Below are 25094 nucleotides of genomic sequence, written 5' to 3'. Positions count from 1 at the left end.
GGCCCCCATCTGAATCTTTCCAACGATCAACCATCCACACCGAGGCCAACGCCAGCTCTCCGTTTCACCAAGTCAGTTCTCTGTACGGCTTGTTCCGTGGTCTCCGCTGTTAAACCGGCACCGTGGCTCCGTTCAACAGCATGGTCGGCGCCGTGTTGTTCCCCATCGAGGGAACAGCCGATCTGAGACGTGTTGAGGCTCCCGTCTCGTTCGGTGCCTATCTTCTGTGCGCTTTCGCTGCCTTTGGCGGTATCTGTATGTGTTCTTAATACGTAGGTACGATGATCGTAGCGCTAACATGGCGCAGTCTTTGGCTATGATACCGGCTGGATGTCGGGTGTGCTCGGCATGCCTTACTTTATTACAATGTATACGGGTATGCAATACGACTACGAAGCCGGGAAGCCCATCGGGGTCGATCCAACAAAGTTTGGTCTGCCATCATCGACAAAGTCTCTCATGACCTCGATTCTGTCCTGCGGTACATTCCTTGGGTCTCTCGTTGCCGGTGATGTTGCCGATTACATTGGTCGTCGTCCGACTATTATTTCCGGCTGTTTCGTCTTTTGTATCGGCTGCTCGATGCAGATTGCTTCGACCAACCAGACGGCACTATTTGTTATGGGCCGTCTGATTGCCGGTCTCGGTGTCGGCTTCATCTCTGCTGTCATTATCCTGTACATGGCCGAGGTCGCGCCGCGTAAGGTCCGTGGTGCGCTCGTCGCCGGCTACCAGTTCTGCATCACTGTCGGTATTTTGCTCGCAAACTGTGTAGTATACAGCACCCAGGCCCGGAATGACCCTGGCTCGTACCGTATCCCCATTGGTGTGCAGTTCATCTGGGCTGTGATCTTGGGTATTGGTCTCTTCTTGCTTCGTGAGTACCCGCAAGGTCTCTTGGTAAATTCGCTCACGCTAACAGGAGCAGCTGAATCTCCCCGTTATCATGTCATGAAGGGCATGATCAAGGAGGCCGCGAAGGACCTTTCTCGTGTTCGTGGCCAGCCGGTCGACTCCAACTACATCAAAGATGAGCTGGCAGAAATCGTCGCCAACCACGAGTACGAAATGCAGGTGATCCCACAGATGAGCTACATCGGTTCCTGGCTGGCCTGCTTCCAAGGCGGCTTCCGCAGGCGCGGCGGCAACCTGCGTCGCACCCTGATCGGCTGCGGTTCCCAGCTGTTCCAGCAGATTACTGGTATGTACTAGAAGTCAGGATTGCATAGGTCTTCCGCTGACAGAAAGATAGGCATCAACTTCATCTTCTACTTCGGCGTGACCTTTTTCCAGCAGCTCGGCACGATCAGCGACCCCTTCTTCATGTCGCTCGTCACGACGCTTGTCAACGTCGTCTCGACTACCATCTCCTTTTGGGCCGTCGAGAAGATTGGCCGTCGGCCCCTCTTGATCTACGGCGGTACCGGCATGGTCATCAGCCAGCTCGTTGTCGCTGTCATTGGTGTCACAGCCGGTCGCCCTGAGGAGCATAACGATGCCGCCGTCAAGACCATGATTGCCTTCATCTGCATCTTCATCTTTTTCTTCGCCTCGACCTGGGGTCCCGTTGGCTGGATCTTGGTTGGGTATGTGCATCCCTTGCTCTCTTTGCCAAAAGCTGTGCTAACACCTCCCAGTGAGCTCTTCCCCTTGCCTATTCGCTCCCGCGGCGTCGGTATCTCGACCGCCTCCAACTGGCTCTTCAACATGATCATCGCCCTCGTCGCGCCCTACATGGTCGGCAACGACGAGCACTCGGCCGACCTCGGTCCCAAAGTTTTCTTCATTTGGGGCGCCTGCTGCGTCGGCTCGACACTGTTCGCTTACTTCTGCGTGCCCGAGATGAAGGGTCTCACCCTCGAGCAAATCGACCAGATGATGGAGGAAACGTCGGCCCGCGAGTCCAGTAAGTGGCGGCCGACGCAAACGTTTGCCACGCAGATGGGTCGTGCTAGGCCGGATATCCATCATGATAAGGTTAGTTTGGATGGGTATCGGCATGAGGTTGGGCATGAGGTGTTTATTGGGACGGTGTAAGCCCTCAAATAGAGGAGGTGGGGGGGGGGGATTTCGCTGTCAAAGGAGGATTTTTTGGGCTTAGCGGTGGTGTATTACTTTGCGTTTGTCCATATATGGAGTGCTCTTCTCGAGCTAGGCACGCCGACGCGACTTGGATTTTCCTTGGGTATTATTATGGTTCTTATTGGACATGTTATCTCTAATTCGTAGGCTTATGAGTAATGAAATGATGATGTTTGGTCGGGCCCCCTTGGTGAAAGGGACGCATATGGTTCATTTCTTTGAGGGCAGCTGGTGATTGGCAACTCCCCCTACACAACACATCTGCTACAGTCGCAGCGCTGGCCGGCGTGACTCAGGCCGAATCAGGCAAAATTGGCACCAAAGCACATGTTCTAGAAGGTCTTGGCTAATCGAACTATCAAGGTTCGGTTTAGGAACGCCAAGAAACCGGCCTTGGTCTTCGGATATAAATCGCTAACTCCCGACGACAGCTAGCCAGATAACTTAGGCATTCAAATAAGCACGACAAAATCTAACAAAAATGACATCAATAGCGTCCGAGTCGGTTGCCACCATCCTGGTGTCGTGCAAGCAGACCCGCTTCGACATCAAATGCCCGAACTATCGGGAGGTGAGACTACCCCACATTCAGAGTGCAGCTCTTGGGCTGACCGAACCATTTTTCAGCTCGATGTCGAGGGCCTCAATATCACAGTCACATCCAGACCGGTAGATAATGGTGAGGCTAAGGGAAGAGGCAAGGCCAAGGCATCGGAGGGTACCGAAATCCTGAGCAATGCCAAGTTAAGGCTTAAGGCTGGGGGCCGTTATGCCCTTGTTGGCAGAAATGGAACGGGGAAATCAAGTAAGTCTTTTTAGATGGGCTATTTCGGAAGATGGATGCTGACTGTTGCCATGATGAGCACTCATGAGGGCCATCGCCGAGAAACTCATCCCCGGGATACCCGAGGAGACGAGGATCTCTATCCTGCAACAGACCAGTGTGAAAGACGTCAACGCCGATGACCTGCCCGAGACATCAGGGCCATCCGATGGCCCGTCCGTCCTAGAAGAGGTCATCGACAAAGCCACATCCAAGACAGAACTTGAAAAAGAAATCAACGGTACGACCCCCCTTCCCATCCTATAACACTCCAACCACCATCTAACAGCCCCAGCCCTTTCCACCGGCCTCAACAGCCCCTTCCCCCACGATGCAGTCTTCGCCCTCCGCAAACTCCGTCTCGACCGCATGAAAAAACGTCTCTTCGTCCTCGACAAGGACGCCCGACTCCGCAGCGGCACACGAGGCTTACAAGCTCGCAAAGCCCTCGTCGAGTACGAAAAACAGGTCGCGGCCGCCGAGGCACAGCTCAGCCAGCCTCCGAAAGAGATATCCTCCGAGACGCTACAGGCCGAGACGCAAGAAGCGGCGGATTTATTGGGCGAGCTGCAGGCGCAGGTTGAGCCGAGTCGGATGGCAGAGGTTGAAGGTAATGCGAAGAAGATATTGATGGGGTTGGGGTTCAAGGAGGGGGATATGGCGAAGTCAGCGGGTAGTTTGTCGGGGGGTTGGAGGATGCGGGCCGCATTGGCTACGGCGCTGCTTAAGGAGGCGGATATTCTTATTTTGGACGAGCCGACAAATTTTTTGGACTTATTTGGGATATTGTGGCTGCAGAAGTGGTTACAGCACATGGAGGATACACTCGCCACACCGCCGACGCTGGTGTTCGTCTCTCACGACCGCGATTTTGCCTCGTCCGTCTGCACGGACCTGATCATCCTCAAGGATAAGGAGCTAACCTACTTCCACGGCGACCTACCCTCATACGAGGCCGCGCAGGCCGAGAAGCGGATCTACCTGACGAAGATGAAGGAGGCACAGGACAAGCAGCGCGCCCACATGCAGGAGTCCATCCGGCAGAACTTGATCCAGGGGCGCAAGAACGACGACCAGAACAAGATCCGACAAGCCAAGAGTCGGCAAAAGAGGCTCGAAGATCGCATGGGCATGCAGGTGAATGAGAAGGGTGGGCGGTTCAAGCTGAATCGGGATCTAGTTGGGTGGCATACCTCCTCGCGAGCGGAGATTGTTGTGCCCCAGGAGGAGAGGGGCGTTACAATTGTGTTGCCGGATCCGACGGAGCTCCGGTTTCCTGGGTCGTTGATCTCGTTGGAGAAGGTGTCGTTTCGGTATGCGGGGGAGAAGGGGCAGAAGGTTAGGCCGCCAGCCACGTTGATAGATGTGAGTTTGACGGTCGGGATGGGCGATCGGATTGGGATTTTGGGGCTTAATGGGGCGGGCAAGTCGACGTTGATTAGGCTGCTGGTGGGGGATCCCGCTCCGGCTGGGGCGAAGGTTACGGGAAATGTGACAACTCGTGAGCTCCTCTTCCGGATCTACCTTCTACAGTTTCCTGATGGCTAACATATTCCAGATCCACGCCTCAAGCTAGCCTACTACTCCCAACACGCAGTCGAGGCTCTCCAACGCCTAGGCCAATCCGACCCCTCCTTGACAGCCTTGTCCCTCCTCACCTCCGAAGTCTCGCCCGACGCCGGCCTCGACGAATCCGACATCCGCGGCCTTCTCTCCTCTCTCGGCCTGCGAGGCAACCTCGTCTCGTCAGTGCCTATCCGCCGCCTCTCCGGCGGCCAGCTCGTCCGGCTGGAACTTGCCCGTCTGCTTTGGCGCCGACCGCTCTGTCTCGTGCTAGACGAGGTCACGACGCATTTGGACTATGAGACGGTTACTGGGCTGAGGAAGGCGTTGAGGGAGTGGGAGGGGGCAGTTGTGCTTGTGAGCCATGATCGCTGGTTTATGAGGGGGGTTGTGGAGGGGGAAAGGGATAATGAGGATGGAGAGGAAGAGCAGGATGAGGAGGAAGAAGAGGGGAGGAAGGATGGGGAGGGGGTTGGGAGACGACGGGTAGTGTATAAGTTGGCTGGGGGGAAGTTGAGCTTGTTGGAGGGAGGTGTAAGGGAGTTTGAGGAGGGGATGGAGAGGCGGGTTGGGAGGCTGATTGGTGATTGAAGAGTTGTTATGAATCACCAGGCATGGAGAAATGCTCATCTATTGGCTTCCATGGTATAGGTACTTCCAGATCCTGCTGTCCAAGCTAGGTATATCTGGCAGCTGCCCAGAACGACCATCGCCGCCATCTCTTGTAAAAATGGACCCAGAGCTCGTCTGCCCCAGATAGTCCAGGGCTCCTCCGTGTTGTCCAACTCTGTTGTGTTGGCCGCCTTGGTGTCCCATGCGCTTTTCCATGTTTCACCCACCACTTCCCACCCCTCGAAACAGCAGCTACATGAATCATTAGAATCATCAGATTCATCACATTAATGGATCACACACTTCAAGAACATCTGAAATCAGGAGCAAAAAACTGTCAAGGTTTGAGAGAGATTTGGAACAGAGTTATCGAGCACGAGACAACGAGACCCTTGTGAAGAAGAAAATTGTAGAACTCTGTAAGCACAGTGGAACGGAGAAAAGAGGTAAGAAAACTTCCCGACATGCCTAACAGTAAGACGTGTGAGACGCTAGGCGGTCGACAGGTTCAAACACTTATGGCTAAGTTCTTCGCGGCTGTATAGTACAACCCGACTCTGGTTCCGACTTGTGATCGTACCACCCACATAGCAGAGGAACTGCAGATCTTAAACCCTACTGGCTCGACCTGCTGTCAACTCTGCAGCACAGTATGACCATCCAAGCCTGAAAACCGCCGCGGTCCTCCTGGCATGTTTGACCGTTCAATAAGACTTGCGAGCGGGTACGTGTCAAAAAACAAAAAAAAAAAAGAACGGCTATTCAGTAACTCAGCAATGCTGAGTTGGCTGTGGTGATTTTCAGCAACGCGCCAAAAGCTCATAACATTTTGTAGTCAACTTGAGCGATCATGCATGCTATCGAGGACAGCAACATGGCGAAGTCGGCATGACACGATGACATGGAAAGTTGATAACTGATGAGATATTGTGGTAACCAGGTGGCATAGAATCTGATGGGCGCGGGGCTGTGGGAAGGGGTTCATCGCGGTCGATGACAGATTGCGAGTCTGGAAGAGAATGGGGAATTTTTCAGCTAGGTTTGGCCTAAAGATAGGCTTTTCCCACCGCTAAGGAGATAAACAGGGAAGAGACACGATGAAAACGGATGAATGCCTCAGCCCATTAAACCTCACGCTTTCAACAGCAGGATCCTGAAGAATTGCCAGGTAAATACAGGGAGGTCTTATATTCTTATATTGCCGACCGAACTCGAACCCGTAAATGCAAGACATGGCGCTCGTATAAGACCCAAACCAAGACATCCAAGACAAAACACGCACGGGTATCACTTGACATCAGTACTCCCCACCCCATACCTATGTCCAACATAAATCCCATTTCCCCCCTTCCCTGGCAAACTTCAGGCTCTCGACGAAATTACTGAGCCTACACCGACCCATCTCATCAGCCTCACACCCCCTCAATGGCACAACCCGGTCATTAACCAGCAGTCTGACCAACTCCTCCTCTTCCTCTTCCTCCTCCTCCTCCCCCTCCCCGTCGCGTCTCTTCTTCCAATCCCCAGCCCGACACCTCATCTTCTCAATATAAACCCTCCCGGCAAACGGCACCGTCCAACCCGCCGAAAAACCCCCGATCTCCTCAGCCTCTTTCCTCGTCACATTCGGCAGCGCCCCGACACCCTCATACAGCCCCAACGCCCCCAGCACACTAACCATGTCGTTGTCGTGCCCGAAATCGGCATACAGCTTCCTTTTCAGGGGAAACGTCCTCGGATTGGAATCAAGAGTGTGATTGACACACGTGCGATCTTGCACGGGCTGTCCCGTCAACCGGGCAATCAGCTCATTCACCCAGCCGACGCCCTGCGTCGGACCTAAGGGGTTGCCTGGGCCGAAACCGTACCATTTCCCCAGGGTCTGGTAGTAATCGTAGTGCTGCCATTCGGCGGGAGTGAACAAAGTGCAGAAAGGGGAAAGCGTCCACGATGGCGAGGCGACGGTGTGGAAGGGGCAGAGGTCCATGAGGAGGATGACGTCGGCGTCGGAGAGGTTGGCGCCGGGAAGGTTGGCATTGAGACGCGCTGTGATCGGGGGAGCGAAGGTTGATAAGTACGTTTTTTGGGCGGAGGCGCCGATGGTGGAGTAAGGGCCTTCTTCGAAGGCGGTGCAGAGGCCGTGATGGAGAGTGTTGTTTTCTTCCTTTGTCTCGGGAATCTCGAGGATGGGCCATGGCCAGGGGTGATCGTCTTCGCTGAGGCCGTCGTCGCGGCGGGCCTCGTAGAAACCTCTCGTCCAGTTCACTGCGGACATGACGACTCGATCCATGCCCGCTGCTCGGATAAAGGGGATATTTTCGCGCGCCAGCGAGCGATATCGCGCGTAGAATTTCTTGCCCGAGTTGACCATCTGCTGCTCGCCCAGCGGCGTGAGCCCCTCCTTGCCGAGGTTATACTCCCAGTTCGCCAGGAACTCGTAACCTGACCCGTACTGACCCGGTGGTACACTTTCGCGAATACGTGCTACAAGAGCGGCGTAGAGAGTAGCCTTACCGAGGGTTGGCGCGCGCGCCCCGTGGCGGGAGAGGATTTGCGCGAAGGTGAGCTCGCAGCCGTTTAGGTCTAGCGACGGAGGGTCAGGATTGATGGCAGAGGGGACTGAAAAGAAGGGGGAGTATTGCCCCCAAGAGTGGGAAATCGGCGTGTGGCATTGGAATCCTTGCCCAGGAGTGTCGCAGACGCGAGGGGAGTTACTGTCCTGTGTCAGCACCCGTTAACACAATTGAGTGGTGACTGAGTAAACATGCCTAGACGCGAAAGCCAAAAACCCCAACATCACAGCCAATATCCCCGCCGCAGAGACCTTGACAGCACGCCTAGCCGGTTTTGCGCACGCCTGAATCGCAGTTTGAATCGGTGTGATTGCGCCTGAGCCTGAGATGCTTGCGGCGGCACGGTCGAGTTCAGGATCGGGTCCGGGGATGGGCACGTAACCCGCGCGTTGCTGGGCTCGCTCGACCAGCTGTCTGATCGCGTCCATTACAGACGTAGTTTTGGACTCAGACGCGGAGGCCGAGCCCTGCTGTTGCTCTTTATGTTGGTGGTCCCGTCGCCTTTGGGGATGTCGCGTGCGACTGCGACTCTGTTGTCGCGACGAAGATGCAGTGCGCCGTCTGAGTTCGGGGTTTGGGCTTGGGCTTGAGCTTGGGCTTGGGCTTGAGCTTGGGCTTGGGCTTAGGCTGGGGTTGATGCTCGGGCTCGGTCGTGGTCGCGTTGTGCTCGAGCGAAGCGGGTGTTGGACCATCCCTCAAGTCAACCTGTCAAACTGAATGTGTTGGGCGCAAGCAAAGGCATTGTGACTCAAAACCGCTGCTATGGCGTTTTCCTGTTTCCGTGTGTTTGTCTTGCCCTGGGTCGACCTGAGCCGACCCGGCCGACTCCCGACCCAATCACTTTAACCGGGACCCAGCCCAACGCTGATTGCTGTCGACTAAAGGCGTTAAGTTCAGTGAATCATTGGCCGCCACGTTCCATCGGATGCAATGCGCACACAACAGCAGTAGGGTCTATATGTACGTAAGCCGATCGAGCACGCAACACGCAACTGGGAGAATCAAGGATACGATCCCCCCCCTTGCCGCCCGCCTGGTATAAAGCCATCCATCCGATCGGTGTCACAGTCACAGCCCTGCCCTGCCCGCCCTGCCCCGCTGTGTCCCTGGCGCCATCCTAGGGTCGATGTCGGGGTACAAGTGGGGGTCAAGGTTCAGGGATGGAAGGCTTCCAGAATTTCGAGAACGGAGATCAATGACCGACTCAACGGATACTGACCGACCGAGCGACTGTTTGAGTCGGTTGGTGGGGGCATGCGGATGGGATGGAAAATCCCGACTGAACATTTGAATTTGTGGAAGTCGCACTTACAACGGCTGTCAGCGGGATGAAACGGGTGGCCGACGGTGGCATGTGTTACAGGGTGTAAGGTAGGGACTAAAGTAGCTACAGGAGCGTTGTGTAACTCCCATACTTGCACCTACACACAATCGGTCAACGGCAATATAAGTAAGCGCATTACAGCAGGTAACCGAGCGGCGCGGGTTTGAGGTTTAACACCAGATTGCCATTTCCTTAACCCGTTGTCTCAGGAAAAAAAAAAAAGAGGATCGGGATTTTGCACCTCAATCACACCATCTTGTCGACCGACCCTAACCCCGGCGCTTAGGTAATATAACCAGCCGGCCAACCGCGTAGGACAACGACTCGTCACCGTTGGATACCGACAACACGGCGGTTAGGTATTATGATCTAGGTAGGTAATTTGTGTCATGTATCGGGTCTCATGGTACAGGCTTGTTACACAATTGATAGGAGAAATGGTCGTCAGCAAACACAATGCTGCACCAACACCAGGAGAAGACCTGGGTCAAGAAGTAAGTCAGCTCAGTGTTCTAATCAGCCAAGTTGGTCGTTGTCCAACGCAACGCTTGATATCATAGTATTATTGAGAATAACAAAGAAAATTAACAAAGTCAATCGCTAGTGTCAGTACGTCAAGCATCCGGCTCGACAGTAAGTGCAGATAAGGTAGATATAGTGTAAATCTCCGTGTATGTGTCCGTCTATGTTGTCCCTTCGTAGAACCATGCGCCCAGCGGGTATCATCCTCCCGACAGTGACCCAATATTCACAGCCTTTTTGCTGGGAAAACCACCAAAAAAAAGGAAGTAAAAAAGGAAGATATCGCCACTTGCAGCGACTGAATAAAAAAAAAATCAAAAAGCAACCCCCACCCTCCCAACAACCCCCTCTCCAGTCCCAACAACCGGTGTCCCCTGCTTCGAACTCGCAGGCGACCAACCTTTCCTAGGCGTCTGCTCCGGGGACGACCCACCCACCATCGTCGTGCCGCCAACCGTAGTCTGTACTGTCCCAGCTTCCTCCCTATCCGACTCCCCATCAAGAACCTCATCATCCCTGGTATACACCGACGACGACGTCTCCATACTCGTCCTGGGCAACCCCTCCGGCGGGGCAAGGCACTGGTAGAACCCATCGCTCTCGCGCAGCGGTTTGGGTACCGTAGTGACAGCTGCCGCTGGGGCGTACGTAGAATCCCCCTCCAACTCGGCGATACCGTGCGTCGAGGGGTGCTGCGCAAGCCAGTGCGAGATGCGGGAGAAGGATTTCTTTTTGCGGAGAGGAGGGCGCAGGACGAGGGGTAAGGGAGGGGCGAGCGGGCGGTCGAGGAAGTAAGGGTCTTCGGCTGGGTGAGAAGGAGGAGAGTAAGGGGGTGAGCGGGCGGCGGCTAGTTGGACCGTATCTTCGGGGATGGAAACGGTTTGTGCGCGGCCGGGGGCTGTTCGTGGACGGCGCTCATCGAGACTGAGACGCTCGGCAAAGGAGGGTGCGGCTGCTGGGAGGGCCGGGATCGAGGGCATCGGCTCGAGGCCTGGGTGTTGTTAGTCCCTGCGGTCATTACTTAGGAAGCGTGAATAATACCTGTCATATCATAGCTCGTAGACGGCCGGCTATTGAGGTACAGGCTCTGGCGCTCAATGATGGAGTCGATCTCAGCCTGCAGCCGCTCCTTCTCTATCAGCTTGCTAGCAATGCGTTCAATAATGCGCTCGGTGCTTGGCGCAGTGTAGGCACGAGCCCTCGACTTAGGAGGGATGGGTGGGGGGTTGCTCGCATCAGACACTGCCGAGCTCTGGCGCGTATGCCGACGTGGCAGATGGAATGACATGGCCGAGTTGCTCCTCTCCGGGCTGATCATAACCTCATCGATTTCCCTTCGTGCCCTGTCCCCCGTGTACGCCCGGGGCGGCGGCTGCGGGTAGGTGGTGTTCTCCCCTAGAATGTGTGGCAAGATTGGTGACAGCCGGTTGTTAGGCTTGTAAATGCTCAGCTCGATTGGCCGAAATGACGGAGGACGTTGCCGTGGCGGCTCAAGAAAGTCAAAGGGACCGGCTTCATGGTGCAAGTGCCGAAAGTCCATCGGGCCCGAGATCTGAAGACGGCGAACAGGAGTTGACGGCCGTGAGAACAATGACTTTTTCGTGGTATCCCGGCTACCCTGCTTCCTGGAGCGCTCCCTTGCCCTTCGGCGACTCAACTTCTCATACGTCTCTTCATCTCTCCAGAGCGGCTCGGCCGTGGGACGCGGGGTAGGGGCGGGCTGGTCCCGCATAATGGCGATGTTGCTCTCACTGACGTCCGTGAGCCCCCGAGTCGAGTCGCGACGAGGCTTCTCGTCGGCTCTGCAACAGAAAAAAAGAGTAGAGAACCAGGAAGATGCCATGACGGCTATGAAGAATAAGAAAAGGTAGTGATAAGAAATAAAGTATAAGCTAACGAGCAGAAGGAGGGGATGTCATGCCATGGGAAATGAACGTCTAGCGGCCAGCACTAGGAAAGCAGTAAGCAGCAGTAGGGGATCATCATCACCAAGTACAGAGGCACGAGGACAAAAGAGAAGAAGGGGGGGGGGCCGGCAAGGAACAGCATCTTTTTACATGATAGGGCTGAAGCAAGACCAGACGAGATCGTGTTCAGGTCGACTGGGTTGCGCTGACCAAGGTGATGTACAGAGGCCCAAGTGCTGTCACAGGGGATGAGATCTGATAGGTTGGTTGATGGCCGACGGGAACCAGTTGGCGCTTAGATTTAGGTTAGCTCGGGGGTGTGTTGATGATCGGACAGCGGCGCTTGAGAGCCACCTGGGACACCCGCACACCCCCCCTATGATGGTGTACAAGCATGCGCAAGACTGCCAACAAGCCTGCTTACCTAGGGCTGGGGCCAAGGCAGTGTGTTTTGAAAGACATGATGGGCAAGGACAGGCTGACTGGTGGGCATGGCTCGGCAGCGGCGGGCACGTAGTGGGCAGCCAGTCAGAGTGCGCAGACGCCACGGCATGCAGAACATCAACGACGCTGTCTCACTCTGCCAGGGCACAGGAGGAAGAAAGAGGGTCTCCGAGCCGGCGCTGCGACCGCATTGCCACGCCTGTCTCTCCTGAGAGGGTCGCGTGGCCGTCGAGATTGGCTGCCCCGCCTACGAGAGATTCGTCCCTAATTTCACCGTCAAAAAGAACACCATCCATATGCTGTGGGACGCGGTGTTGCTATTCTTTTCTGAAACAGCAGACGGCCTCCCATCCGTAGCCGGCCGAACTAAGTTTGCAGCCCGCACCGCACCCTCGCGGCTGCGCGCGTTGTACGTAACCGTAACCTGGCCACGAACAGCCCTCGGTGTTCTGGTGTGTCGCTTTGTTCGTTCGTCCAAGCCATCCCTCTATGCGGCTTCAAGACATTGCGCGACTCAGGACAGAGTCGTCAACATGCCTCGGTTTGCGCAGAGCGTCGCGGACTGACATTGTACGAGATACGAGCGTTGCGGAACTGCAAATGGACACTTGAGTCGCATTGGGCTGTTTTGACGAGAAACTGATCTGCTGACGATGCGCATTTTGATTGGGATCCAACGGTGCGGATCTTGATGAGACAAGCAACAACTGTCTCGGCTGTGGAGCAGCGAAATCTTGAAACAGATCGCAGATCCACCAATGTGTTTATCTTGGCGGTGTGGCTGAGCCGGCCGTGGCGTTAGCCCTATCTGTCATGTGCTACAAAAGCCACACCTTTGTCTCGGAGGAAAGCAGCCCCGCTCCGATCTGTGCTTACTAGCTTACCTAATTCATGCCAAGACCAGAACGGCGCCAAGCTCCCCCCACAATCTTTAGCTTGGCAGCTCCAGGGGCACAGGCCAGGTGCATGACAGGGGTCTTGGGATACGTGTACGGATTCGATGTCGACACGGGACAAAAGAGTAAGAGTAACGAGAAAATCGCACAGCGCAACGCAACGCCTCCCTCATCGCGTCCAGCATCGGCATCGAGCGGCGGTTTTTTTTGGTCGCTGACATCAAAATTTTCGAGCAGATTTTTTGCGGCGAGCTCGACCGATTGACAAACAGCTCTGGTGCAGGCACCATTGACCTTTCCTTCGACTCTCCACCTCCCGCTCTGATACTCTTCGACTTTCCCTTCCAGCTTCGGCGACAACCATTCCCATCCACACAACTACCATGGCCGCTCCTCCTCCTAATGGGCCGATGCCAGGCCCAATGCCCGGGCCAATGCCCGGCCCAATTCCGATGGTCATGGGCCCCAACGGCCCGATGCCAATGCCCAGTCCCGAGCAGATCGCCGCCATGCAGCGGCAGTTGGCTATGGACGCTGAGAAGGCCGGCATGACCGTGCCGCAGTTCATCGGTGAGCTGCGCCATCGTTCTCTTGGAATCAAAACTCCAGCTAACAGTCGCCAGAGCATCTCAGGAAGCAAGCTGCCGAGCAGATGCAAGCACGCATGCAGCAGATGCAGCAACAGCAGCAGCAGCAGCAAGGAGGGGGACCCCAAGGTGGTCCTCAGGGCGGTCCTCAGGGTCAACCTCAGCCCCAACATCAGCACCCACACGGCCATCCTCATCCCCATCCTCACCCTCACCCGCATCCTCATCAGCACCAAGTTATGCGTGGCCAGCCGCAGCGTATTGTGCCGGGCCCGCCCAACCCGGTTGCCATCGCGCTGGCTAAGTTCCTGCGCAGCCAGAATCTGAAGACACGCACCTGTATCCTGAACGGCGAGCGCAAAGACATGTTCCGCGTATGTCCTAACCGTCCATACCAACGGCGAAGCCAAGTCTAACAAAACCAGGTCAAACGTGCCCTCCGCGCCTTGCAATCCGACGCCTACCAGCAAGCACGCAAGAAGAACCCCGCCCTCCCCGAAATTACCGACCGCGCCTCCCTCGAAAATGCATTCAAGCTGCTTCCCCTCTCGATGCTCGCCCTGCGCGTGGTCAAAGCCGAAGAAGACGACGGCCACGGGCACGACCACCCACCGGGCCAAAAGCCCAAGAAAAAGAAGAAGCGCGTGAAGGGGCTCTGGACAGTCCGTATCGAGCCGCAGCAAGAGGCCGGCGACGATATGTACTATGTCTGGCTGTGGGAGGGTCCCCAGGTGATGCGCAAGGTGTACGCGGCGCTGGCGCTGGTGGCCATCTTCGCGCTGGTGTGCTACCCGCTGTGGCCGGCTAAGCTGCGGCAGGGCGGGTACTACCTGAGCTGGGGCTTCCTGTGCTTTATGGGGCTGTTCTTCGCCATGGCGATTTTCCGCGTCATTTTGTTCTGCGTGACCTACTTTGTCGTGCCTCCCGGCCTGTGGCTGTTCCCGAACCTATGGGAGGACGTCTCGGTGATTGATAGCTTTAAGCCTGTGTGGGCTTGGCATGAGGTAAGCCGCCCTCTCCCCCACGTTTCTTGTTCCTACTACCTGTCATAGGGACTAACACAGTCTTCAGCCCGCCAGCAGCAAAAAAGAAAAAGAAGAAGTCCAAGAAGAAGGACGGCTCCTCTGGTTCTCCCGCTAAGGAGGGGTCTGCTAACGCCGCGGCCACCTTCGCGGCCACGACCGGCCAGCCGGCCCCGCCCAGTGCTACAACCACGGCCACCGAAACCAAGGTCGTGTCCGCGACGCCTGTTCAGCGCACTGGGTATGTGGCGCCGCGCGTGGAGGAGCTGGAGGATGATGAGTGAGCTTCGAGCGGTCAGTCTAGTAGTCTCAGGGGCCGAAGGAAGGTTTGTCTGATTGTGGTTGGTTAGAGAGGGGCGTTAGGAGGATGGTTGACTGCTACGTATGGTAGAGGGTAGGGGTTGGTTTGTCTGTGTATTTGTATGCCTTATTATGCATTTAGCACTTCCCTTCCTTTGCCTTTTTAAAAGTTTCTTCGAGGGTATGTGATCCGCTGTATAGGGATGAATCAAAAAAAAAAAAAGAAAAGAAAATATATATATATATATATATATATAAAGCAGATATGTGCCCGTCAGTTAAGTTCTCGCCATTGTAGGATATCATCTCGCAACCGATTTATCTATCTGCCCCCTCCCCCTTCCCCCTTTTTTCCAACCCGGGTATCCATCCCATCTTTTTACCTTCCGATCCCCCTCAAGTGTACAACTCCTGCGTCAAACTATTCAACGCTAGCCCCTCCTTAGCAATATCCTCCTCATCCGCCAAGAACCCCAACGGCATCTCCACGAGGGTCCCCCTCACCCCGCTTAACCACGCCTTCAGCTCCTCCACACCGCCCGGGAACTCCTCCTTGACCACATGCCCGTAGTCCACCTTGCCCTGCTTATACCCCTCCGCTTGCTTCTCCGCCGACTCCCCGGGGTTAACAAAATACTTGCTAAAGAACTCTTCATAGTCCTTCCACGTGCGCACCTTGTCATCCGGCACGGGGTGAAACGCGCGAGAGAAGATTTCCGTGTTACGCCGGGCCGTCGTGCGCCACAGGTCCATGAACCTGGGCGAGAGCGGGTCGGCGACGAGGCAGTCGGCATCCGAGCCCCAATCGTACTCATTGACCGGGTCATGGGTAACAGGAGTCCAGTTGCGGTCGGGCTGGTCAACCGGCTGGTGTGGGAGCAGGCCAAGGTGCTTGCGGAAGACGAAGCGACGGAGGGAGGCCGCGAAGTGGGACGCACGATGTGGGTAGCCGGCCATAGTGGTGTCGAGAGAGGGGTTCGCATCGGTGATTACGACGGCGATTTCGCTGTCGTGATTGCCCAGCTGGGAGCGGTCGTTGAGATTGGCGGAGCCGCAGATGACGAGGGAGTCGTCGGCGATGAGGAGTTTGCTGTGGATGTAGAGCTGCTCGGAGACGTAGGCATCCATTTCCTTCTCAGGTGGGCCGGTCCAGGGGATGGCGTTGAGGTCTGGGCCGTTGTCCATGTAGCATGCGGCAATGGAATCCCAGCTGTAGTGCGAGAGCTGCGAGGCAGCATAATTGTAGCGGCGATACTGACTGTCGCCTGGGGTATTGGTGTTGATGCGGTCGAAGCTGCGCAGGTTGTAGAAGGTGATGTAGCGGCTAGGGTCCTCCACACCGGCCTTCTGGAGTGTCTCGAGGATGCTGTAGCCGCCGCGGTTGATGCTGAAGTACTGGAATTCCATGATGGCACGGGTACCGAGGGCGCCGTCAGACTTGAGATCACCCGCAAAGGCCGGAACGGCGGGCATAATGACAACGATATGGAAAGGCTCGTTGTACTGGTGCGCACGCAGGATCCGATCGACGATTGCTTTGCCAATCTTGTTGGTGACCGGTTTCTGCTTGTCTGATGTGGCCGTGATGAAGAACTGGGGATGTCAGCAGGTATTGCAATCAGGGGCTAAGACGGGGGGGGGACGTACTTGGTTCTCGATGTAGATGTGATACCTGGCATTCTTGATGGCGTCGATGTAGGCATTGGCGATCGAGTGCTCTGTCTTGACACCCAGAGACCAATTGCAGGCACTGGAAGAGTGAGCTGCCGAACGGATTAACCCGGGGTGGGGGGGGGGGGAGAGGGAGGGGGGGGGGAAGGGATGGTCACATACCTTCTGGTAAGCTGGATCTGCTGGCCCCTTGGACCCTCATACGACCGACGTGGCCTGCCGTGTTCCTCTTCGCCAAAGAAGTGGTGCGATAGGCGCGAAAAACGCTGGTGCATTTCATTCCTCAGGTACTCGGTACCCTCATCGAGGAAGCTCTGTGCGGTATAGGCCATGCCATGGCCGTGGCCGTGGCCGTGGTGGCTTTGTCGCTGATGGCTACGAACCTCGAGCCTCTCATACTTGCCAGGGTCCTTGGTGCTATATTTCTTGTTGAAGATGAAGTTCCTGCGATCTGTTAGCGCTGGTCAGAGTGGCTTGACCATGAGGACTCACCATCTCTGCACGAAATGAGTCTCGAGGCTCTCAACGATGGGCCCAGTAAGGCTGAGGGCAATGTCGGACCAGCCCATGCGGGAGAACCTGCTGCGGTCGACTGCTGCTGTCAGTGTGATTCTAAGTTGAAGAGCATTTGGCTACTCACGCTTATTCTGCTCCCACTTGTCGACGTTCTCAAAGTCGAAGACACGGGCGTTGTTGTAGTCCTGGCCAGGGAAGATAATATCATCCACATTACCGGGGTGAGCATCAGCAATCGGATGGCTGATAGTATCCCAACGTCCGAAGCCTGCATCCGTAAGCAGGGGCTCTACAATCGGGACTCCAGGAGCCACTTACACAGGTCGAGACCGCCCATGAACGCAATCTTGCCGTCGATCAGGCACAGCTTCTCGTGATGAGCCCAGTAAAGAACTACATCATCAGCAGTGCCATAGAGGCCCTTCAGGACATCTTCTGAGGCCTTGGCGAGGTTGAAGTTCTTGAAGCTGAAATTCATGAGACTCTTGTGGAAGTCCTGAAGGCCTGTGACAACATCGTTGCCGGGGTGGTGATCGGGATGCCGAAAGACGAAGATATTGGGATGAAGCGCCCGGAGGGCTTTCTTGGTATGCTGCTGCTGTCAGTGCTGGTCTATACGCGCAGTGAGGCGCGGCTTACATCAGAGTTTACTGTTGCGGTCAGCTTGAGTTCACCTTCAACAGACAGGGATCTGACACTTACAAGTCAGAGCTTGCGGGACCTCCTTGTACACAATCACATAGACTTTGACGCCGCGCTCGGCCGCAGCCTTGAGCATATGGTCCAGCCGATAACGGTTATTGCGGGACGGTGGGCGCCGCAGGTATAGCTCGGGGCTGCCGAGTTGTCAGCACGCATTCTCATTCAGGGGCGGGCCACGGTTCCTACCTCAACCACCAATCGAGAATGTAGATGTACTCTCGAGCCTCTGTAAACAGTTAGTGTGTGATCGCAGCAACAGACTCCGGCAAAGCAACATACCCTCAAGAGCCATGGACAATGCCCAAAAGTACGAGGCGCCGTCCACATACCACTTGGCACGGCCGGTCGTCTCGGGGGCGAATGAGCTGTAGCGGTTGGCGCCGTACTCTCCATGGGACGCGCCCTCGTGACATTCGACGCCGTCATGGGTGTGCGAGTGCTTGTCGTCGCCGCCAAAGATCTTGCCCACGTCGCTGATGCTCATCTTGCCCAGATTCTCCTTGACCTTGTCCAGGTCCTGCAGGCCCTGCTTGACATCTTTAAGGCCGTCCTTGGCCTTCTTAAGGAAGGAACCGAAGCTCATGGTGATTGTGCTTGGTTACAGGAGCGTCTCAGCTGAGGATGGGCATTCACTGGTTTGAGATGGAGAAGGGTATAAAGGAGAGAGAAGTAGGCGAAGAGTGAACCGAGTTTACTACGATTACTCAGACGCCTTTCAAAGAGACGGTTTTCCGTGGGTAACCCAGCGACAGGCAGCGGATACAGACAGATTGGGAGGTTGGGGTAAGGTGAGGTATGTGCTGCTGACTGTAATCGCCGTCACACCGCGGGGAATGATGAACCACTGGAGCGGGGCTTTAGGGCCAGTGCAGCGGGACTGCCGAGAACGGGATTTACGGGAGGGAGCCGGCCTGGGACCAACCTTGGGCCGGTCTGCAGCCTGTGAAAGTCAAGTCCGCTGGACTATTCTGATTCCAGTGGTGGAGCGCCAGCGATCTTGTAACCAGGCTTTATTCATCCCATCATTTGCTCGACGTGGATGGGCCCTGACACACTCGTCGCACGCCATTGAAGCAGGCAAATAGGGCTGAATATCCATTTTGGGCAGAGCATTAGGTGGCTTACACGCCGTCGAGAGTACGCTGGGATGATAAAACGTGGTGATACGCTTCTGCTGAGGTGTGATGCGGTCATCCATGCATCCATTGCAGGTTATAGCGCGTGCTGTTGGCGACCATTGATATTACTTTGCTGCCATTCTTTTGTCTGGACCACTCAGGCCAAGGCTGCTCTCGATAGACCACTCACAAGAACATGGTTGCTGGTATTTTTGACCCACAAAGACCGACTCCGGGTTCCCCTTTACCGAAACATACGGGGTTAATGGCTTCCGACGGTCGATTTCAGGATCCTGATCGATGTAGACGGCATGGAGAGCGAGGATGGGATGATTGGGATCGTGCGCATCGCGATTCCAGTTCAGGCCCAACCCCTCCTCCTCGTCGGCTCATCCCATGTCGGCGGGGATCACGCAGTGTCAGGCACCTGCCAGGGTTCGCCACAGAGCCCGCAAGTGCCCCTGGTCCCTTGTACGAAGGCCATCTCACCCTTATCGCTTATCGCTGGATGCCACTGCCCCCACCCACCGGATGCCCCCGCACCAGCCTTGTGTGTGGCACAGTTCCCCAGACAAGCCACCCATTGGCGTGCTCTCCGAGCTCCCATGCTGTGAAGTATGTGTGTGCCTTTCGTGTGGTGCATGTGCTCCGAGGTGTGTGAGAGTTGCACCAAAGTGCCATATCAGGCTTAAAACGGTGAAATTACCCCTGGCAATGAAGCACGCGACCTGACGGGGTTGAACGCTCGTGACGGGATCCAGCGTTCGCTGCTGCTGCTTGAGCCAGGGCAATCCGTGCTCTTGGCCTTTCAGGTATCTCACTGATTGACTGTTGAACTTACAAGGCTCAAGACTGTCCAAGCCTGTGAGCGATTGAGACACCAGTGGGCTCGCTTCCACATCACCTGCTATAAAGTCAAGGTAGAGTAGTACTATGCGATTGTATGTCTGTTTTAACGAATACCAGGTCTCCAGTTCCCCCAAGACCAAGACCAGAAAGAGCCTTACAGAAGGAAAAATCTCCTAAAATCCCATCCCCCACCCCTCCACCCGCACACCTGGACCATCCCCCAGCTGCCCGCCTTCCTGAGACATTTTTATCAAACCCTCCATTTCGGCAGCGCCATGCGCAATTGGCTGACCTTCTAATATCCTGGGTGCTACAGATACAGAGGTTAGCCTTGTTGAAGCAGACAGGAAAAAAGAAAAAAAAAAGAAAGATTAAGGCAGTGATGACAATGGTGGGCGGCATGCAGTGAACAGGAGTCGTTCCCACCATCACGGCTACCCCTGAATCCGTTTAAACTCGAGAGCCTGGCTCCTTTATCGCTCTTAGCCCCGAGGGCGCTCGCTTCATTCACTCTTCACCATCGCCAACCTCTAGCCATTTTCTCCCCAAAACCGTCACCATGGCGACCAACAACACTTCCAGCTCTAACGGTAACCACCCTATGACCTACCTCTTCTCCCAACCCGACCACGGCCATCTCGTACCCTACCTAGCCGCGCTCCACGCCTCATGCATCACCCAAGACCAAATGGTCGGCCCCTTCCTGCCGCCGCTGACCAACGAAAAGCTGCTTACCTGGTGGAAGGAGCGCATCGCGGAAGCCAACCGCGGCGTGCGCATCATCGTGCTTCTGCTCAACCCGTCTTCGTCGGCCGACCTCAAGAACGGCGGCAAGCCCGCGGGCACGGATCTGCGGGGGCTGGGCATGGTCAAGTTGTCGGAGAGCGAAACTGGGAGCTTTAGGGGGCATATTGATGCTGTGCTAGTCGATCGGAGGTATCGGCGGCAGGGGGGTGCCAGGGCGCTAGTCGCGGCGCTAGAGTACGAGGCTGTGAAGAGGGGACGGACTTTGCTGGTGGGTTTTCGACTAACTAATTGTCTTGTTTTAGGGGATCTTACTGACAGTTCCTAGCTCACCAACACTGAGACGGGCAGCGTGGCCGAGGAGGCCTTCAGGAAGTTTGGCTACATCGAGATCGGCAAGGTACCTCACTTTAGCCGTACCTTGACACCAGGCGTCAAGAAAGGCGGCACGTTTTTCTACAAGGAGTTTCAGGTGGTAGCTCCATAGACTGATGTCTCAGGACTGTTCTCGTTCACTTCTCCTGCTTATCCTTCTGGGTGTTGATATTAGCCGGCTGGCACGGATGGACTTAGACGGATGAGGCCCACGCTTTTTGAATACTTTTGCGGGTTTCGTATTATGAGATACAACACTCGGCGAAGACATCTATATATATATATATATATATATATATATACGAACTATCTGAGAAGTACACATTTTCCAACGCTACCTCATGTACCCTCTGCTCCTCACTGCTCCTCAACATGCTCTTGGACTGCCCTACATATTGCAACATCACTTCCCATCACCATGTTGTTTAACACTACCTGCATACCGGATTACTACCGCCGCCACACTGCGACCCATCCGTCGACCACCTGTTTGCCACTCTCTATCAGCGAATCGGAGCCGAAGTCCAAGAGAACCGGTGCAGGTACCCGTGAGCATAAACAGCTCGGTTGCTTCCCAGTCAGTGCCAGCGTTACAGTAGTATGGTAGGCGTTGGCAGTCAACCTGGAGATCTCACATTCCTTTTAACACTCTCTTCAAGCTTCAACTGGTCATGACTCTCCATTCAGACACAAGGCCCTACACATCCAGATTACACACGGCTTCTATCCTTGACACAACGGTTATGCATGTCTTAGATCGGAGTTTCCTTTCGGGTTTGGTAAATCAATCGTCTGGAACTCATACTGTGAAGTGCTGCTGAACATCGTCCAACCACGTAATCTTTGTCATAACTACGCGAGAATGTCTCAGATGCTCTCTGCCTGGGGATATTTTGCGATGAAGTGTAATAATATGCGTACTCGTGATGCTCGTGTTTAGGGTCAGCCAGTTCGAGAGATATTCTACGAGCCTCACAGCTGATCACGATCTCATCGTAGCAGCTACACCATGAAGTGGTGTCTCCAATACTACATTATCACCAAATGAGACATTGTACCTTGTATAGCAGCCTTGTAGCACGGCCAAATGACACCACCAGCTTGACGGCGGCAACGCCCTCATCTCGAAGTAATACGTAGTACGGCTCCTAAAACCAATCATTCATCTTCAGCATCACGAGATAAATCACTCAAAAAGCTGTACTTGCCAAGTGTTTTAGAAACAAAATATTACTATGCAACACCGGGCACGCAAACAGCCCTATCACGCAACAGAAACACAAACAGAAGCCACATAACAAAGACCCCCTTATGACCATTCATCCATCCATCCAATTACCTAGGTAGTAGTGATTCACCCAGCACCCAACACCCCGCCGAAAAAAAAAAAAGAAACCCAAGCCACGTGCATGCGTAACCAGCCGCTCCTTTATCTACCTCGCAAAGCTACCTACGTACCCAGTCTGTCTATTACGACCCCTTTTTAATCCTTCTTCTCCCCGCTCCCACCGCCCAGCCCCAGCGCTGCGGCCGCGCCCTCCTCAAGACGGAGGTACCCGCTGCGGCGCAGGGAAGGCAGCCGGATGCGACCGCGGAACCACGAGAGCACGCCGAAGGCGATGCCGAGCACGCAGCCGGAGCTGAGGTAGGGGTGGTCGCGGAAGGAGACGCGGATGTCGAAGAAGATTTTCTCGATGAAGCCGATGGTCAGCTTGGGCTTGATCTTGGGCGGGTTGGCCGTGATCTTGGTGAGCGTCTCGAGGATGGATGTGCGCGAGGGCACGATCGGGTTCCCTGTCGACGTGGTGTCCCAGTAGCGGCGGTTCTGGCGGGGTTAGTTTGTGACTTGTTGGATTGGGGGAGAGAGGGAAACTCACATCAGCGTCATTGATAATGACTCGCTCACCGTTCTCCTTGATGTCAACACCGTAGGTAGTGCGCAGCCAGCGCTGCCAAAAGACACCGTCGACCCAGCAGAAGACAACCTCCTTGCGGCGGGACAGGTTCATGTTGATACGGATATTCTTGGCATCACGCAAGCGGCGCTCGTCACCACGATCCTCGGCCTCCTCGATGCGCAGCTGCTTGGCGTCACGCAGCTCCTGACGCTCCATCCGGAACAGCTGGATCTGGCGGTCCATCCATTCGTTGGCGGCCGTCTTGAGCTCGCGGATGGCCGTGTTGAAAGATGACTCATCCTCGCGGTTGAGGATGCCCATGACGACGTACTTGCCGTCCATGATCTCGCGGGCATTGGCTGCCGTCAGCTCCGGCACCAGCGGCAGCCAGACAGAGCGCATCCAGTCGAGTAGTAACCGCGTATCGCGCATCTCGCGCGGCGATAGAGGTGGGTAATAGGTCGGGCGGCCCTCGCGTGATACGAGCAGGCGCGGCCAGGTCGAGATCTTGAAGCGCTCGTAAAGCCTCGGGTCCCTGGTCTTGACGAGCCGCGCGTGGCTCATGATGGTCATGGGCAGCCGCTCAAGCGCAATAAAGTCCTCAGTGGTTGTGGCATGGTCGTAGAAGTACAGGAAGATGACGGGCTCCTTCTCCTCAAGAGCCTTGAATGTGTCGTAGTCGACGTCCTGGACGCCGTTGGACACTTCAATGCAACGCTTAGCATACTGCAGGAGATCGCCCAAGCCGCGAAGACCCTGGTACTCAACGCGCTCGCCACCCCGGAAGAAGAGCATGGTCGGATAGCCCTTGATGCGCACGTCCTTGCACAGACGGGGCTCCTTGTCGCAATTCACCTCGCCAATGTTCAGGCGGCCCTTCATCTCCTTGGCGAGCTGCTCCCAGGTCGGAGCCAGTGCCTTGCAATGGTGGCACCACGGGGCGTAGAACTTGATGAACCACGGGTCCTGGGTCAGTGTTACTAACCGCTGGAAGTCCTCAGCGGTCAGCGGAACCGAAGCACCTTGCTGGTTAACGGGACCGCTGGGCTTCTTGATCGGAGGGACTGGGGGCTCCCAAACATAGGTTGGTGATGGGGAGGAATAGGGTTTGGATGTAGGATCAGGCTTGGCTTCCGGGGTACTTGGTGCCAGGTCGATCGCCTTTTGCGGCTCGTCGACCTTCTTGACTCCCTCCTGCTTTGGCTCAGCCTTGGGCTCTTCGACCTTGGGTGCCCCCGTGGTGGGCAGCTCGTTCTTCTTGAGGTCAGGCTCGTGCTCGTTCGTATTGGGTACAGCGGCAGCCTTGGCCTCGTCGTGCTTGGTCACAGTAGTGTCCTCTACTGGCTGGGGCGCTGACTTGTCCCCAGGCTTTGGTAGCCGCAGCTTGGCCGGACGAGTACCTGGCTTCGCCTTTTCCAGTGCATCCTCAACCATGACGCTCAGAATATCGATGGCCTTGTCACCCTTCAGGGTCGAAATCGGCTCACCATTTTCATACAGGATAGTGGTGGGATAGGACGAAACTTTGTGTTGCGAGCAGAGGTCGTTGAAGGCGACGCAGTTGATCTCGGCGAAGCGGAAATCGTAGAAGCTCGTAAAGTCGACATTTTTTGGTGCGTCACCCGCCGGTGTGGAGGTGTAGTAAAACTCGTACAACGTCTGAAATGTCGGAGCAAAGTCCTGGCAGTGTGGGCACCATGGGCTGCGAGACGGCTAGATTAGTACACGACCGATGTACGAGGGAGCGTGGGACAAGGGAGGTTACCTAAAGTGCTTGACCAGCAAGAACCGAGATGCTTTGCGTTCCTTCTCCCATGTGTCTTGGGTGATCTCGAGTAGTGGCGGCACCTTCTTGCCGTTGAAGTAGGTCGCGTCTTTCGTCTTCTTGTCATCCTCAGGAGAGGCAACGGCCAAGGCGGCCGCTCCCCAGAGCAGCCAGCTGGATAACCTCATGTTGTATCTATGAAACTACGTCGTCGTATATAGCGTCACGACGGCAGCAGAGGGATTCGTGGCGAGACGCCGGGGGGTAGGGTTGGCGGAAGCTTTCGTGGGCTGTCTCGTGTCGTCTATCTTATTGACCAGGCATCGGGGCGCTAAACAACCATCAAGAAATGGCCAAGGACAAATCGGCGCGATCGTTCCGATCAATGTGATACAGGCTCCTCAGGGCTAGTACCACAATGTTGCACACTATAAAAGGCGTGCCGGGACTGTCTAAGCGGTCATGCCTGTTGGGCGGCGGCGAGAGGCGGATCGCACTGTTAAGGTTGCTAAATTCAGGAGGCGATTGCCCATCAAGATTTCCGACACGACATTTCTCCCTGCAGCTGGCCAGGCCCCTGGGATCCACTAGGTCTGTTGGGTCTAGATTTAACACCTAACATTCCAGGCAGCAGAATCAGGTGGGACAAGGACCCACCAAGACTATCCACGTTCCACAGTTCACCTAGACTTTACGAAAAGCCCAACTGCTGGTGCCATGATCAACTCAATCGTTCTGAGTCTTGGCGATGCCTTGCCGCTGCTGGGTTTTTCCCCATGGTAGACGCCTTTCTACCGGTAT

General features: G+C 55.5%; 6 protein-coding genes across 6 annotated transcripts; 3 read left to right on the top strand and 3 right to left on the bottom strand.

Moving 5' to 3' along the window:
• Window positions 1-140: 140 nt before the first annotated feature.
• CTHT_0038510 (putative transporter protein) lies at window positions 141-5059 on the top strand (the record flags this gene model as incomplete). The annotated part of the gene is made up of 10 exons (XM_006694208.1): window positions 141-255; window positions 308-877; window positions 929-1201; window positions 1253-1586; window positions 1638-1906; window positions 2577-2653; window positions 2710-2887; window positions 2946-3146; window positions 3201-4406; window positions 4464-5059. 10 exons carry the CDS (start codon window positions 141-143, stop codon window positions 5057-5059), a joined length of 3819 nt encoding a protein of 1272 aa, XP_006694271.1.
• Window positions 5060-6398: 1339 nt separating this feature from the next.
• On the bottom strand, window positions 6399-11868 carry CTHT_0038500 (acid phosphatase-like protein; the record flags this gene model as incomplete). The annotated part of the gene is made up of 7 exons (XM_006694207.1): window positions 6399-7799; window positions 7905-8067; window positions 8183-8358; window positions 9431-9459; window positions 9900-10490; window positions 10541-11301; window positions 11831-11868. 7 exons carry the CDS (start codon window positions 11866-11868, stop codon window positions 6399-6401), a joined length of 3159 nt encoding a protein of 1052 aa, XP_006694270.1.
• Window positions 11869-13129: 1261 nt separating this feature from the next.
• On the top strand, window positions 13130-14639 carry CTHT_0038490 (uncharacterized protein; the record flags this gene model as incomplete). Its single annotated transcript, XM_006694206.1, has 4 exons — window positions 13130-13316; window positions 13370-13707; window positions 13759-14270; window positions 14405-14639. 4 exons carry the CDS (start codon window positions 13130-13132, stop codon window positions 14637-14639), a joined length of 1272 nt encoding a protein of 423 aa, XP_006694269.1.
• A 412-nt stretch (window positions 14640-15051) lies between these two features.
• On the bottom strand, window positions 15052-18127 carry CTHT_0038480 (phospholipase D-like protein; the record flags this gene model as incomplete). Its single annotated transcript, XM_006694205.1, has 10 exons — window positions 15052-16248; window positions 16303-16405; window positions 16489-16770; window positions 16819-16918; window positions 16967-17110; window positions 17161-17434; window positions 17482-17492; window positions 17545-17678; window positions 17731-17770; window positions 17824-18127. 10 exons carry the CDS (start codon window positions 18125-18127, stop codon window positions 15052-15054), a joined length of 2589 nt encoding a protein of 862 aa, XP_006694268.1.
• Window positions 18128-20070: 1943 nt separating this feature from the next.
• Window positions 20071-20742, top strand: CTHT_0038470 (uncharacterized protein; the record flags this gene model as incomplete). Its single annotated transcript, XM_006694204.1, has 2 exons — window positions 20071-20526; window positions 20584-20742. The coding sequence occupies 2 exons, from the start codon at window positions 20071-20073 to the stop codon at window positions 20740-20742; spliced, it is 615 nt and encodes a 204-aa protein (XP_006694267.1).
• Window positions 20743-22113: 1371 nt separating this feature from the next.
• On the bottom strand, window positions 22114-24481 carry CTHT_0038460 (uncharacterized protein; the record flags this gene model as incomplete). Its single annotated transcript, XM_006694203.1, has 3 exons — window positions 22114-22455; window positions 22508-24230; window positions 24294-24481. The coding sequence occupies 3 exons, from the start codon at window positions 24479-24481 to the stop codon at window positions 22114-22116; spliced, it is 2253 nt and encodes a 750-aa protein (XP_006694266.1).
• Between the last annotated feature and the right edge of the window lie 613 nt (window positions 24482-25094).

The sequence above is a fragment of the Thermochaetoides thermophila genome (genome assembly GCF_000221225.1).
Source record: "Thermochaetoides thermophila DSM 1495 unplaced genomic scaffold scf7180000011816, whole genome shotgun sequence".
NCBI classification, from domain to species: domain Eukaryota; kingdom Fungi; phylum Ascomycota; class Sordariomycetes; order Sordariales; family Chaetomiaceae; genus Thermochaetoides; species Thermochaetoides thermophila.
Note: the sequence above shows the minus strand (reverse complement) of the source record. Positions and strands in the feature narration are given on the sequence as shown.